The sequence below is a fragment of the Borostomias antarcticus genome (assembly GCF_949987555.1).
Source record: "Borostomias antarcticus genome assembly, chromosome: 21".
In the NCBI taxonomy this organism is placed as follows: Eukaryota; Metazoa; Chordata; class Actinopteri; order Stomiiformes; family Stomiidae; genus Borostomias; species Borostomias antarcticus.
Window position 1 is genome coordinate 15243032 of NC_140254.1, and position 13867 is coordinate 15256898.

The 13867-nt window shown below is 43.2% G+C and overlaps 1 protein-coding gene across 1 annotated transcript; it reads left to right on the forward strand.

Annotated features, from left to right (window-relative positions):
- Window positions 1–287: 287 nt before the first annotated feature.
- fkbp9 (FKBP prolyl isomerase 9) lies at window positions 288–13387 on the forward strand. Its single transcript, XM_084455472.1, has 10 exons — window positions 288–596; window positions 1609–1754; window positions 3323–3512; window positions 4511–4656; window positions 4957–5146; window positions 6261–6406; window positions 8763–8952; window positions 10137–10282; window positions 11889–12052; window positions 13210–13387. The coding sequence occupies exons 1-10, from the start codon at window positions 388–390 to the stop codon at window positions 13384–13386; spliced, it is 1704 nt and encodes a 567-aa protein (XP_084311598.1). The 5' UTR covers window positions 288–387; the 3' UTR covers window position 13387.
- Window positions 13388–13867: the final 480 nt, after the last annotated feature.

Here is a 13867-nt window from a genome sequence, read left to right on the forward strand (position 1 = left end):
ACAAGACCCGCGCGGAACTGTGTGCACACATGATACATACGCATACTAAAGCTAGCCTAAATTCTAGGTGGTAGCTTAGCCAATAGGACGTTTGGCTGAAAGGGCATAGAGTTTTCCCAGCGTTACGCCGGGGTCTTGTGGGGTCTCTGGAATTTCCAGTTGTGTAGGCTATGAAGCCATAGGCTACGTTACCACGTTTACACATCTGCGACGCGTAACTGCGCCTGCGCCATACGTGGTGCGCAAATTCGACCATTCAATCCAGTGTGGGACCAGAAGAGGACGAGCCCAAGAACTACCAGACTAAGACAAGCAACCCAGACAGAGAGAGCTAAAACTAAAGTCACCGTTATAGTCAGCTGCTGACACATTTTTTTGGAGAACCGAATGAAGATGAACCAGTGCGTGCAAGCGATGATTTATCTGGCTGTTCTGGTGGCGTTCGCCGCCTGTAAAGCTCCCCCGGTTCCGTTAGATGACATCGTCATTGAGAAAACTTTCGTACCAGAGCAGTGCGTACGAGCGGTGAAAGTAGGGGACTTTGTCAGGTATCACTACAATGGCATGTTCCCAGACGGCAAAAAGTTTGACTCCAGGTGGGTAAATCACTTTTCCTTTCCTCTTGCAGAGTGCGGTTAGCTGTGGGTTAAAGTGTTTTATGGGTCGGCCCACAAGCCACGCAGGCAGACAGGCCCCGCTACAAGTAACGGACTAAGTAGTCTAACGTTACTGTAGAAGATAAGAAGATAATCTCACTCAGGAGTTCTCTACTTTGATGCTGTCTGACCATAACACTTTTGCATTGGGGGACAATTTTATCCCACTTGTTTGCAATGCGCATAGCGCATGTCATCCATCATGCACAGGTATAGGTGTGAGTGCGTGCGTGCGTGCGTGCGTGCGACGAAAGACTAACCAGAAGTTCATTCATTCACGCGCTGCTGGACCTATGTGCGTGGCAGTAGTAGTGGGCCTAGAACTATCCTAGTAGCAACCACCTCTCCAACCGAACCAGTAGTGACTGAGTGAGGTGAATGAAAGCCTCACCGAGTTGATGATAAGAGTGAAACCTGCATTCCATCAAGAGTTTTTTCATAATCATTTGCAACCTTATGAAACGGTTTCATAGATAGATACTTTCACTTGCATTTCAGTAGTGAAATTACAGCAAGGTTGGAAAAAAGCACTAGGTACAGTAGTAGCATAATAACGAAGAAGAACAGGGACTATATACTGTACATCCACATGTACAGCATGTGTACGGTATAGAATATTAAAAAAATATGTACATACATACATCCAGTCTGTATAAATATATATGTCTAGGAGTACACATACATACATACATACATACATACATACATACATACATACATACATACATACATACATACAGGCTAGATATATTACATACATACATACATACATACATACATACATACATACATACATACATACATACATACATACATACATAAATACATACATACATACATACATACATACATACAGGCTAGATATATTACATACATACACACATGCACACCGCCACAACACACATCTGTATTCAATTGAATTAATGGGGATGTTTGTGCGTATTTGTTGCAGCTATGACCGTGGCAGCACCTATAACGTGTTTGTGGGCAAGAAGCAGCTGATTGAAGGGATGGACAAGGCCCTAGTGGGGATGTGTGTGAACGAGAGACGGCTCGTCAAGATCCCCCCAAATCTGGCCTATGGAAAGGAAGGCCATGGTAAGTCTGTGCGTGTGTGAGAGACAGAGAAGTCTGCGTAGACAGGAAGTACTAGATAGCAGAGGATGTCCCCCTGACAGGGACATGTGAGAGACATAGTCTCACACATGTCTCTCTAGTTCATAGTTATTCATAAGTATTCGTAAGCACACAGAGCACCAAGTCTATACAGATACAGCAGCTGTTTCAACACACACACACACACACACACACACACGCCCACACACACACACACACACACTCACACACACACAAACAGTAAAAGATAAAGTAGAGACACTATCATCAGATTGACGATGACTGCAGAAGTAAATTCCATGTCGTCTAGTCTTTGTATGCGTTCTGTGTGTGAGCAGTGAGATTCCTGTGTAGTGTGTCTAATTAGCCTCATGAGTAGGGTTGGGCATCGAGACCATCCTGATCTCGCGAGCTCACGTTGTTATTCGCAAGACAGTCTGGATACTCTCGATAGAGAACATTTTGAGTGTTGGTTCTGAGGAATTTGAAATACAAGCAGCTACGCTGGGCGGGCTTATGACAGCAAGGAGTGGTTGAAGTTACCGCGTGATAGACCTTTTCAGATTTTTTTTCAGATGGTTCATCCAATCACCTGTCAAGTAGTTTTGAAAGTGCTTGCCCTTTTCCAAACACTTTCCAACGGAGAGTTCTCAGATCGTTATGCGAAGCAAACTAGTAGCCTAGCAGCCTACAGAGAGACAGTTTGAGTGTGGACTGAGATCACTGTGACATCACAGGCCAGGAAGTGGGCTGGAGCTACAAAAGATGCATCCAGACGGCCAGCTGTTTGCAATCTCCAATGGGAGAAAGTCAGACTGCAGCGCTGTACTGAGCATGTGCGGACTGGCTGTGGCTGGAGATTTTTTTTGATTGGCTCGGGCAAAGCCCAGGAAGCATTTGTTGTGTGTGGTGTGTGTGTGTTTCTGTTTGCCTGTAAAGAGGTTACCGGTAGGTTCTCTTGCATGATTACTGTTCTGATTTGGAATTCCAAGGCCTGCTTGGCATGTAGTGGCTAGTGTGTGTGTGTGGGGGGGGGGGGGGGGGGGGTTCGGTTGTGTGTTTGAGTGGATGGCTTATGTAGACAAGTTTAAGCAAGCGTCTGTCTCAGGATTATGGTGGAGGGAAACAGTAAGAAGGAAAAAAAGAAAGAAAGAAAGAGAAAAAGAGAGAAGAAGAAAAGATGGGAGGGAGGGAGGGAGGGAGAGAGTGTGATGGATGCCAGAGAACTGCCAGCTCAGCAGTAAGGATTTGATCACAACCACTCTAAACGTTACACCTCTCCTCCTTCTACCCGTACCCGTTCAGCTCTGATCATTATAAGGCAGGGTCCATCTTATTACAGCCTTAGTATTACAGCTGTCCATCATCATGATAGACAGACTGAGAAAGAACAATAGACAGAAATAGATTTAAAAAAAAAAAGAGAATAATAATCAATAATAATAATAATAATAATAATTTATTTTTCATGTATTTATTAAGTGGATACAGAATGACAGACAGATTTAGAAAGAGTGAACGTCTCAAAGTCCTCGGCCTCCTTCCCCCAGGTGACGTCATCCCTCCTGATTCCATCCTCCATTTTGATGTTCTGCTGTTGGACGTGTGGAACGCCGAGGACGGGGTTCAGTCTAAGACCTACTACGCCCCACAGGACTGCTCCAGAAAAGTCGAGGTGTCGGACTACGTTCGCTACCACTACAACGGAACCCTGCTGGATGGGACTCTCTTCGACTCCAGGTGAGACACACACACACACACAAACGCACATACTTACGCACATACTATATGTACAGACACAAAAAGTAACACAAATTAACTAACATCACTGCTGGTAGTACTTGGCCTTTAGTCCCTTTCCCAACAACTCTGCTGGCATGTCAAAGCAGGGAAAACACAGCTGTAATTGATCAAATTAATTATAGTCCCGTTGTATTTAATGTCACAGCCATTTTAGTGAACGAGCATGCACAATATCAGGGCCTTGGCCCACCTAAATCCTAAATGCAACAGGGCCATAATTAAAGCAATACATAGCTTTTTCTCGGAACTGCACCCCCACAAGCTCTGCGAGTAAGTGCACTGTCGTAACGTTATCAGATTGTCTTTTTCTTTTTCTGGCTTCCTCCTTGATGTTTTGCTTCGGTTTTCTCACCTCCGCCATGATATCATTGAGCTAAAAATGATATCCATAGACACCAGAATAGTGAGCTACTACTGTGTTGTTTAAGCACAACATTGCGCATGCGCACTTCGACTGAATGCTGCGTCCCGGGGGCGTGAGTTTTAAAAGGTAATAAATGTCAATGTATTATCTTTCTGAGTAGACTGTTTGGACGATTCAGCTTACTTTTAGTAAATCTAATTGGAGAATTAGCACCAGACATGTTTGTAAAGGTCCAAATATCGCGATGTATTGCTTTAATGTAATTAATTAGTAATTACACCTGTGTTTGCCCTCCTTTGACATGTTAAAAGGGCTGCTGTGAAATGGGCCTATATTTCAGAGCATTCATCCGTGAACCGACCCTTTTTGGGTGAACAACGTTGAATCTGAATGACGGCGAAGTTCAAGACCTGCTCTGGTCCCGCCTCATTTTTCCACCCCAAAAGTGGGGTGTCTGCATCAGTGTGCAAGCGTGTACTTCCTATTTACTACAATTTGACGTATGACTGCTCTCATGTATTAACTGCCCCTCACAAACAACATACTTCTTTCATCTTCCCCCTCTTTCCAGCCACACCCGTCTGCGCACCTATGACACGTACGTAGGCATTGGCTGGCTCATCGCTGGTATGGACCAGGGGCTGCTGGGAATGTGTGTGGGAGAGAAGCGCATCATCACCATGCCCCCGTCGCTAGGATACGGCGAGAACGGAGATGGTGAGTGAAGGCCTCTGGGTAGTGGAGTTTTCTCCCATGGTGGCCCTGCAGAAGCTATGCGGCCTGTAGGCTTCAGTTGCAGCCTTGCCTAGAACGATCCAGCCAATCCAGACCACTGGACCCAAGAGGGGCTGTACTTTCACAGCCAGACCACAGGGGGGCAGTGGTGTCCTATTCATCAGGGGCAATAAAGATAAGAAATACCACATCTAGAGTTGATACTACAGTCCTCTTCTGATTCCTCCCTCTTCCCCCCATCTATCTCCGTCCATCTCTCCATTTCTCTCTCCCTCCCTGCAGGAAGTGACATCCCAGGCCAGGCGTCGCTGGTGTTTGATGTGGTTCTGTTGGACCTCCACAACCCCAAAGACAGCATCACTATAAGCAATCAGGAGGTGCCGGAGCCCTGCCCCAGGAAAACCGTGGAGGGCGACTTTGTTCGCTACCACTACAACGGATCACTGCTGGACGGAACCTTCTTTGACTCCAGGTCTGTGTGTGTGTATGTGTGTGTGTGTATGTACGTACGTATTAGGACTGTCAATTTAACACATTAATTAGATTAATTAATTAATCATGCATTATCGCGTTTATAAAAATTAACACAAATTAATCGCATTCATTGATTTCGTCCAGCTGTAGGTGGCACAGTTTTCTTGTAATTGCCTAATTTAACATTATTGAAGTGATAAACTTAATTTGGACCTGAATGACCCCTTAGGCTGCAGCGCGACGTAGCCTACGAGGTCATTCAGCGGCAAAAGCATCATTGCCTTCAAACAAACTCGAGGAGGCAGATAATCAGACTTTGCTTTGCCCTCTAAATGGAAAGTTTACTTTAAAAAAACTACCAGATGGCACAGTTAATAAGAGCGTGGTCATGTGCAATATCTGCGAGAATGAATTACCATGGGAGCAGTTCTAGCCTAACTTATCATTTCAGGGCTGAACATCAGCCCCAGTAGCCTACTAGCGGGCTTCACCAACCCACACTCACTGAGAGCAGGCTCTAAATGAGCAACTTCTATTTTTCTAATTGACAAACTCCATCGCAAAGTGGATTGCTGTGGACTGCAGGCCACTTTCAATGGTAGAGGACAAGGGCTTAATGGAGGCGTTTCAAATGGCTTCCTCCGAGGCAACTTACAAGCCGCTTTCAAGAGGCACCGTAGTTACAAAAGTCCACCAGCTGTATGACACGGAAAAGACCACAAGAATAGAAGTACTGGCGCGAGACAAATACTTTGCTCTGACCGGGGATCACTGGACGTCAGTTAGTAATCACAGTCACAAAGCCACAATTATGTAATGTCTTTGAATTGAAATATCTTCATTTGGGGGCTTTTGCCAGCAAATAATTATGTGATCAATTTGCAATTAATTAAATTAATTTAATTATAGATCATGTAATTAATCCCTTTTTCCTTTTGGAGGTTTGCTCTGGTCCTCGTACTTGTTATTCCTAAATTGCACTCAAGGTGGCAGCATCGCCCCACAAAAACAAACTACCTCCTTAATTTCACCACTGTGCATTATTTGTGAGGCATGTCCTTAGAGCATGAAAGTGTGTATGTGTTTCTGATGATGTGGTTTCTCTCCCAAAGCTACTCCCGGAACCGCACGTATGACACGTATGTTGGACGGGGTTACGTGATTGCCGGCATGGACGAGGGTCTGATTGGGGTCTGCATCGGGGAGAGACGCACAATCACCATCCCCCCACACCTCGGCTATGGAGAGGAGGGCACAGGTGTGTGTGTGTGTGTGTGTGTGTGTGTGTGTGTGTGTGTGTGTGTGTTTGTGTGTGTGTGCGCACGCCTCTCAACTTCACCCCTCTCATCCTGCCTTCTTTCCACCATATCCTATAGATTATTTTGATACTATTATTTCTAATATACCCATTTTCCTACTGTAGAAGAAATTAATCTAACCGTCCTTAATAATCAATAAGGAGAACTTGTGCAGATCAGTAGTATTTAAAAAAATAAAATAAAATTACGTGCATGGAGTACAGTGAGAGCAAAGTTTCTCTCACTGTGACTGGAGCAGTCAGAGATATATATAATACTAATAACCACTGACATACTTTGTTTCTGAACCTGAGTAATCTCTGGTGTGGTCAGAATGATGTGCCTCTCTGTATCTGTGTGTTTCTGGATCAGAGACTCGGCAGGGCCTTGTCGTGGTACTAGTATGTCCATCACAGCTCTCCCACAGTTCACCTCACACACAGGAGGCCGGTGCAAGAGACAAAGATAGTTGCCTAGACCTGTCCACCTGATCCAGCCAATCCAGACCACTGGGCTGCACTTTCACAACCAGACCACAGGGGGGCAGTGGTGTCCTATTCATCAGGGGCAATAAAGATAGAAATACCACATCTAGAGTTGATACTACAGCCCTCTTCTGGTCCCTCCCTCCTCCCCCCAACTCTCTCCCTCTGACTCTCCATTTCTCTCTCCCTCTAAATTCTACAAACTCCAGTTGCAACATAACCCACATCCACAGATCAATGAGTCCTTCACAAGAGGCCACAGTGTCCTCATCAAGTACATAGAAGGATTCAGTACTAGAGGGCACAGACATGACAGATATAACTAATTTCTAACTGCAATGTAATGTTGAGTAAAATACTAATCTACAGTTGTTGATGAGTTGTCAAAGTTCTCGATCAGCAGTCAAATAATTCTAAGTCCAAACAAAGAGGCACTGGAAACACGCAGAGTCCGATGCAACAGGTTTTATTGCTCATTCAGCAGAATACATTAACAAACGGGTGAGATAAGAAAACACACTGCTCTGCTGTCTGTGCAGCTCTTTTTATACTCTCATATATACTCCTTATATACTCTCATATATACTCTCATATATACTCCTTATATACTCTCATATATACTCCTTATATACTCTCATATATACTCCTTATATACTCTCATATATACTCTCATATATACTCCTTATATACTCACATATATACTCCTTATATGCTCTCATATATACTCCTTATATACTCTCATATATACTCTCATATATACTCCTTATATACTCTCATATATACTCCTTATATACTCTCATATATACTCCTTATATACTCTCATATATACTCCTTATATACTCTCATATATACTCCTTATATACTCTCATATATACTCCTTATATACTCTCATATATACTCTCATATATACTCTCATATACTCCTTATATACTCTCATATATACTCCTTATATACTCTCATATATACTCCTTATATACTCTCATATATACTCCTTATATACTCTCATATATACTCCTTATATACTCTCATATATACTCCTTATATACACTCATATATACTTATATACTCTCATATATACTCCTTATATACTCTCATATATACTCCTTATATACTCTCATATATACTCCTTATATACTCCTTATATACTCTCATATATACTCCTTATACAGTATACTCTCATAGCAATCCCTGCCCTTCTATCTTAACCACAACCCATTTTTTAAAACACTAAAACTAAAACAAACTAAATTGGCTTGAATCTAATGGTGTCTAAAAATTCCCCTAGTGGACGGAAAGACCCCTAACTTATCACTCTTGACAGCATTAGGTTTGGATGGGACTTTCCAGTATTTTTTTTTAAAACAGTAAAACTCCAATGTGCACTTTTTATTTGGCAACCAAATTGCTGAGCAGGGGAATATGATCTGAGAACATGGAGGATGATGATCACACATGGAGGATGATGATCACACATGGAGGATGATGATCACACATGGAGGATGATGATCAAACACGAGGGATGATGAACAGTGTGAATAAACAGACATGGAGATGTGTGTCTAGTGTTTAAACATTCCTGCTGCTTCATCAGCATTCCCTCTGCTACATCAGCCTTTTCTGTCTAGAGTATATCATACCATTTAATTAAATGATTACAATAAAAATGATCAGGATAGAGAGGCTTAATCAAAAATAAATCACAACAGTAACCATAGGCAAAAACGATATACTTAAAAAGCAAGAAAAAGCATATCACTTCAAGCATAAGCAATAACATTGATTAAACTTCCACACCACCCTCCTCCTTCTCCTCTCCCTCTCTCTCTATCAGGTTCTAAGATCCCAGGCTCGGCAGTGCTGGTGTTCGACGTTCACATCATCGACTTCCACAACCCGTCCGACAAAGTGGAGGTGAACGTCACCTACAAGCCTGAGGTCTGTGGCACGCTCAGTAAGAAAGGGGACTACGTCAGATACCACTACAACGCCACACTCATGGACGGATCACCCGTGGACTCTACGTGAGTACACAAACACACACTCACATAGAGCTGCAGTTTTGATACGCTGATGATAATTCATGCAGACGGAAGAGTTGCTGTTAAGAGACTTAGTGACAAACCATCAAACGACACTTCGTCCCGGGCTGGTTGCAATCAAACGGTTATATGGTAAATGGTAAATGGACTGCACTTATATAGCGCTTTTCCACCTTAGTGGCACTCAAAGCGCTTTACAATGGCCTCTCATTCACCCATTCACACACACATTCACACACCAATGGCGGTAGCTGTCATGCAAGGTGCTAACCTGCTCATTGGGAGCAATTTGGGGTTAGGTGTCTTGCTCAAGGACACTTTGACATGTGGACAGTTGGAGCTGGGATTCGAACCACTGACCCTTCGATCATTGAACGACCCGCTCTACCAACTGAGCTACAGCCGCACTTGCAGGAAGGCACTTGCATTGATTACATTTATCAATACATCTTTATTGTGCCCACAACAATACACACACACACACACACACACACACACATACATACACACACACACACACACACACACACATGCACACACACATACACACGCACTCGCACACACACTCACATACATACACACACACGCACTCGCACACACACTCACATACATACTGTACATACACACACACTGTGTAAGAATTACTCAATGTAGGAACCTTGAAATCACCACACCGTCCCTCAGAAGTGAGAATTTGTTAAGTTTTAATTCGTTCAGGCCTGAAGAATGGCGGATTCAAATACAGAAAGACACAGCAAGTCAATCAGTAGAGAATGCACAAAGATGAGCTTCTCACGCTGCCTTAAGTACAGGTTTGTTCTCTGACGCAAAAGAACTTGATACATGGATGAATTTGCGATGTTTGTGTCAGTTCGTTGACACAATGTAAACTTTTAGGTACCTCATAATTTTAGGGGCCTCAAGCCGTCTCCTGATCACCTGCCCCTTGACCTTGCCATCCACTGTCTAGTGCAATGCATCATGTGTCTGTCTATCTCTCTGGACACACAGAGGCGCAGCCCGCATTCCTTTCTCATACTCTACCAAAGAAGGGATTACAGGCCTGAAGTTTACATACATGCATTTACTGAGTATATTGTAATTATAAATTATATTACAACACACAAACACACACACGTTTATCCTCCCTCTCTCTCTTTCTACAGGTACAACTACGGGAAGACGTATAACATAGTCCTGGGGGCCAATCAAGTGGTTCCTGGAATGGAGGAGGGGCTGAAGGAGATGTGTGTAGGAGAGAAGAGACATGTGGTCATCCCTCCCCACCTAGGTTATGGAGAGAGGGGAGTGGGTGAGTACAGTACACACACACTCACTCACTCACACACACACACACACACACACACACACACATACACACCCCAACATTTACTTAGTCTTGGACTACTGTCGTGATTTAATTTGATTTAGCCCTAATTAGACCCAACCCTTTGTTCTAATTAAGATGTTATTACACATGTTTTGAATAAAAGAGTTTAAGCTGAACGAGAATGTTCTGATGCAAACAGACAAGGCAAACAGACAAGAATGTGCAGATGTTCTGATACAAAGATGCAAACAGACAAGGCAAACAGACAAGAATGTGCCGAGTGATCAGCAGAAAAGTAGAATCTGCACTAAGGAGTAAAAGGCGAATGTACTAGAGATTAAGCAACAGGTGTCTTATCTAAAGAATGACTAAAGCGAGAGGAAAATGTTGTTGCTCCCTCTATGAAAGATAAAGTTGACACATGCTAAGATTATGTGCTATTTAATTAAGTCTTATCTACTGAAGACTTTGAAGGGTTGTTTTGACAACCAGGTGCACATGACGTACATTGTTTTTAAAAAATTGGCCTGGTTCAAGGACGAAGCTAATGGTGAATCAAACTGTGAACCACCACCAGGGGAAAGCACTTACAATACAGTTTTAAGACACCATTAGAATTACACGGGAACTCGTACCACTAGGGGGAAGCACTTGCAATGTATATGTTAATACACCATTAGAATCATGCCAACTTAGGGGTGTGTTTTAAAAAATGGGTTGTAGTCAAGCTAGAAGGGCGGGGATAGCCCGGAAAAGGTATATAAGGAGCTGTATCAGTCAGTTTGAGTGTGTGTCTTCTCGAGAACCCACCGGTCTTGTTGCCTGTACTGCTGAACAAGCAATAAAGCCTGTTGCATCGGACTCTGAGTGTTTCCAGTGCCTCATTGATTGACTTCAACTACTGAACAAAGAACTTTGAAGATTTTAATTACCTAACGAAGGCGTAACGACACGTCACTACGTAGTATTTAAATGGATATCATGTTGTCTGTGACAGTGATTTGAAGATCATTTTGGCAAACGAGTTGGTCGAGTCGTGAATATTATTCTAATAAACTTTAAGAAAGATTTAGCCTCGCTTCTTAGTAAAGCATTTTATTCAAAAAACTCTGCAGAGGGAGGACAGTTTACAAGCAAGACAACAACAAGCATTCTCTCAAATGTGACTCAGTAGGGTCAGACACACAAACTCTTACCCAAACCAGAACAGGGAGTAGCAGGCCAGAAAGATAGTGGCCGACCCCCCTCCGACCCTGGTCACAACCCATCCATCCATCCATCCACCCATCCACCCATCCATCGTTTCACCTATCCATCCATCCATCCATCCATTTATCCATCCATCCATCCATCCATCCATCCACCCATCCATACATTTATCCATCCATCCATCCATCCATCCATCCATCCATCCATCCAGCTGTGCAGCCATAACTCTTAACAGGGCCGTGGATGAGCATCTTAATGACAAGAGTCATACTACTGTAGTTTCAAGAGAAATAGAGAGACACTAATATCTAACTAAAGAGGTATAGACAACGTACAAGTGTGTATTAATGTGTGTGTGTGTGTGTGTGTGTGTGTGTAGATGGGGAAGTGCCTGGCAGTGCCGTGCTGGTGTTTGACATCGAGATGATGGAGATGGAGGAGGGCCTCCCCGACGGCTACATGTTCATCTGGAACGATGAGGTATCAGCTGACCTCTTCACTGAGATGGACATGGACAAGGACCAGAAAGTGGAGCCATCCGAGGTAGGCATGTGGTCCACCTGTGGTCACTCCAACATCATTTAGAAGAGAGAGAGAGAGAGAGAGAGAAAGAAAGAGAGAGAGATGGAGAGAGAGTGTGTGTGGGAGAGACTGAGACCACAAAACCCAGACTCAGACTCCAGCAATGCTTTTTCATGCAGTGTGTGTAGCACAATCTTCCTTCATGTTCTCTTTTGTCATGGTCTCTGAGCTCACAGGCGGCCCCTTGGCTGTTGTAAATCTCTTTTCAGAGTCTGGAACTGATAGGCTTTCCAATACTCCAACACATTCTTGTCTGTATACATCAGAGTTTCTTGTTTAAACTACACTTTATCACTTAATGAAATGTTTAATAACATCATAATCAAGACAGAGGGACTAAATCAAATAAATCACAACACATATAGAAAATGCACTGTTCCCAATAGTTTATTAAATAGAAAATGCACTGTTCCCAATAGTTTATTAAATAGAAAATGCACTATTCCCCATAGTTTATTAAATAGAAAATGTCGTGTCAAAGGTCAAATATGAGTACAAGTGTTATTAATGATTTATATGACTGTCATGAGGGTGTTTCTCAGTCCTTGGAAAAGGGGAAGTATGCACCAGTCTCGCCAGGCACAGGACATAAGTCAAATAACTGTCACACTTGAACAGCCCAAAACTGGTTTCACATCCCTATCTGGCGAGACCAGACACACACCACTCATCGAGACTGTCACAAAACATGGGAGTGAACATGGGACCGTACATCTGGGAATACATACAATAGACCAAGAATACATACAGAGTTCATGCTGAGTACATGTTGGGAGTACAGGCATACAGTCGTTTTGGGAATACACATGTGGTGATGTAAGGTCACTCTGAGTGTCAGGGTCTTCCCTATTGTATAAGCATACAAAATGTACAAAAACACAATTTCCCATTACACAGTCCATTTTCTATATTCTCCAGTGTGCAGACTCTACTCTTTTTCTCATTCGCTACTTCGGTTTGTCCTGCACTTGGTCTGCATAATGGACGTGCAAGCTCTTTTTACTTACTCTGTTTTCTGTTTCTGCTTTACACCTTTCCTCCTCTCTTTCATATTTACTCATCTACTGGAACTGAATAACTCAATAATAACTCTCTCTCTTTCTCTTCCTCCTCTGTAGTTCACTGACTACATCCTGCGTCAGGTGACCGAGGGTAAAGGTCGCCTGGCCCCAGGCTTTGACCCCTATCGCATCATCGATAACATGTTCTCCAACCAGGACCGTAATGGAGATGGCAAGATCACTGAAGAGGAGTTCAAACTGAAGGCAGACGAAGTCGCCCATGACGAGCTATGAGGGGCACGGTCTCAGACAGGGGTGGGCCGGGGCAGCGTGGAGAGGAGATATGAGGAGGCGTGTGTGTGGGAAGGGGGGTGGGGGGGGTCGTATGACATGATATGGGTGGGGGGAGGGGTCAAAGAGTTTTTTTCCTTACACTCCTAATGAGAAAACAAAGGCAAGCGATAGAAATGAGACTATTTCAATGTTAAGTTGACTCTTTCCGGGCATTGGCATGTGTGATAGTCCTCTTCGGCTATCAGTTTGTCAGTAGTGGAGGAGAAGATGCACTGTAAAATATGATGCCCTGTTAACTTAGAAACATATGTACCATCTGACTTAATTTTTTGTTGTTGTTCTGAAACGCATTTCAAACGAGTTTACTGAACTTAGTTATGTGTCCCTGCAAAAAATATTCTCACAAATATAAGTTCCTTTATTTAATTTTCCTAAGGCAACGGGTTTCCTCACTTTTTTAAGTAAAGTAATGCAACACAGA

Bases quoted from the DNA above. Each gene is read 5' to 3' on its own strand.
- fkbp9 (XM_084455472.1), top strand. From the start codon at position 388: ATGAAGATGAACCAGTGCGTGCAAGCGATGATTTATCTGGCTGTTCTG. The intron at 597-1,608 runs GTGGGTAAATCA...TATTTGTTGCAG, and splicing joins GGCAAAAAGTTTGACTCCAG to CTATGACCGTGGCAGCACCT. The intron at 10,283-11,888 runs GTGAGTACAGTA...GTGTGTGTGTAG, and splicing joins TTATGGAGAGAGGGGAGTGG to ATGGGGAAGTGCCTGGCAGT.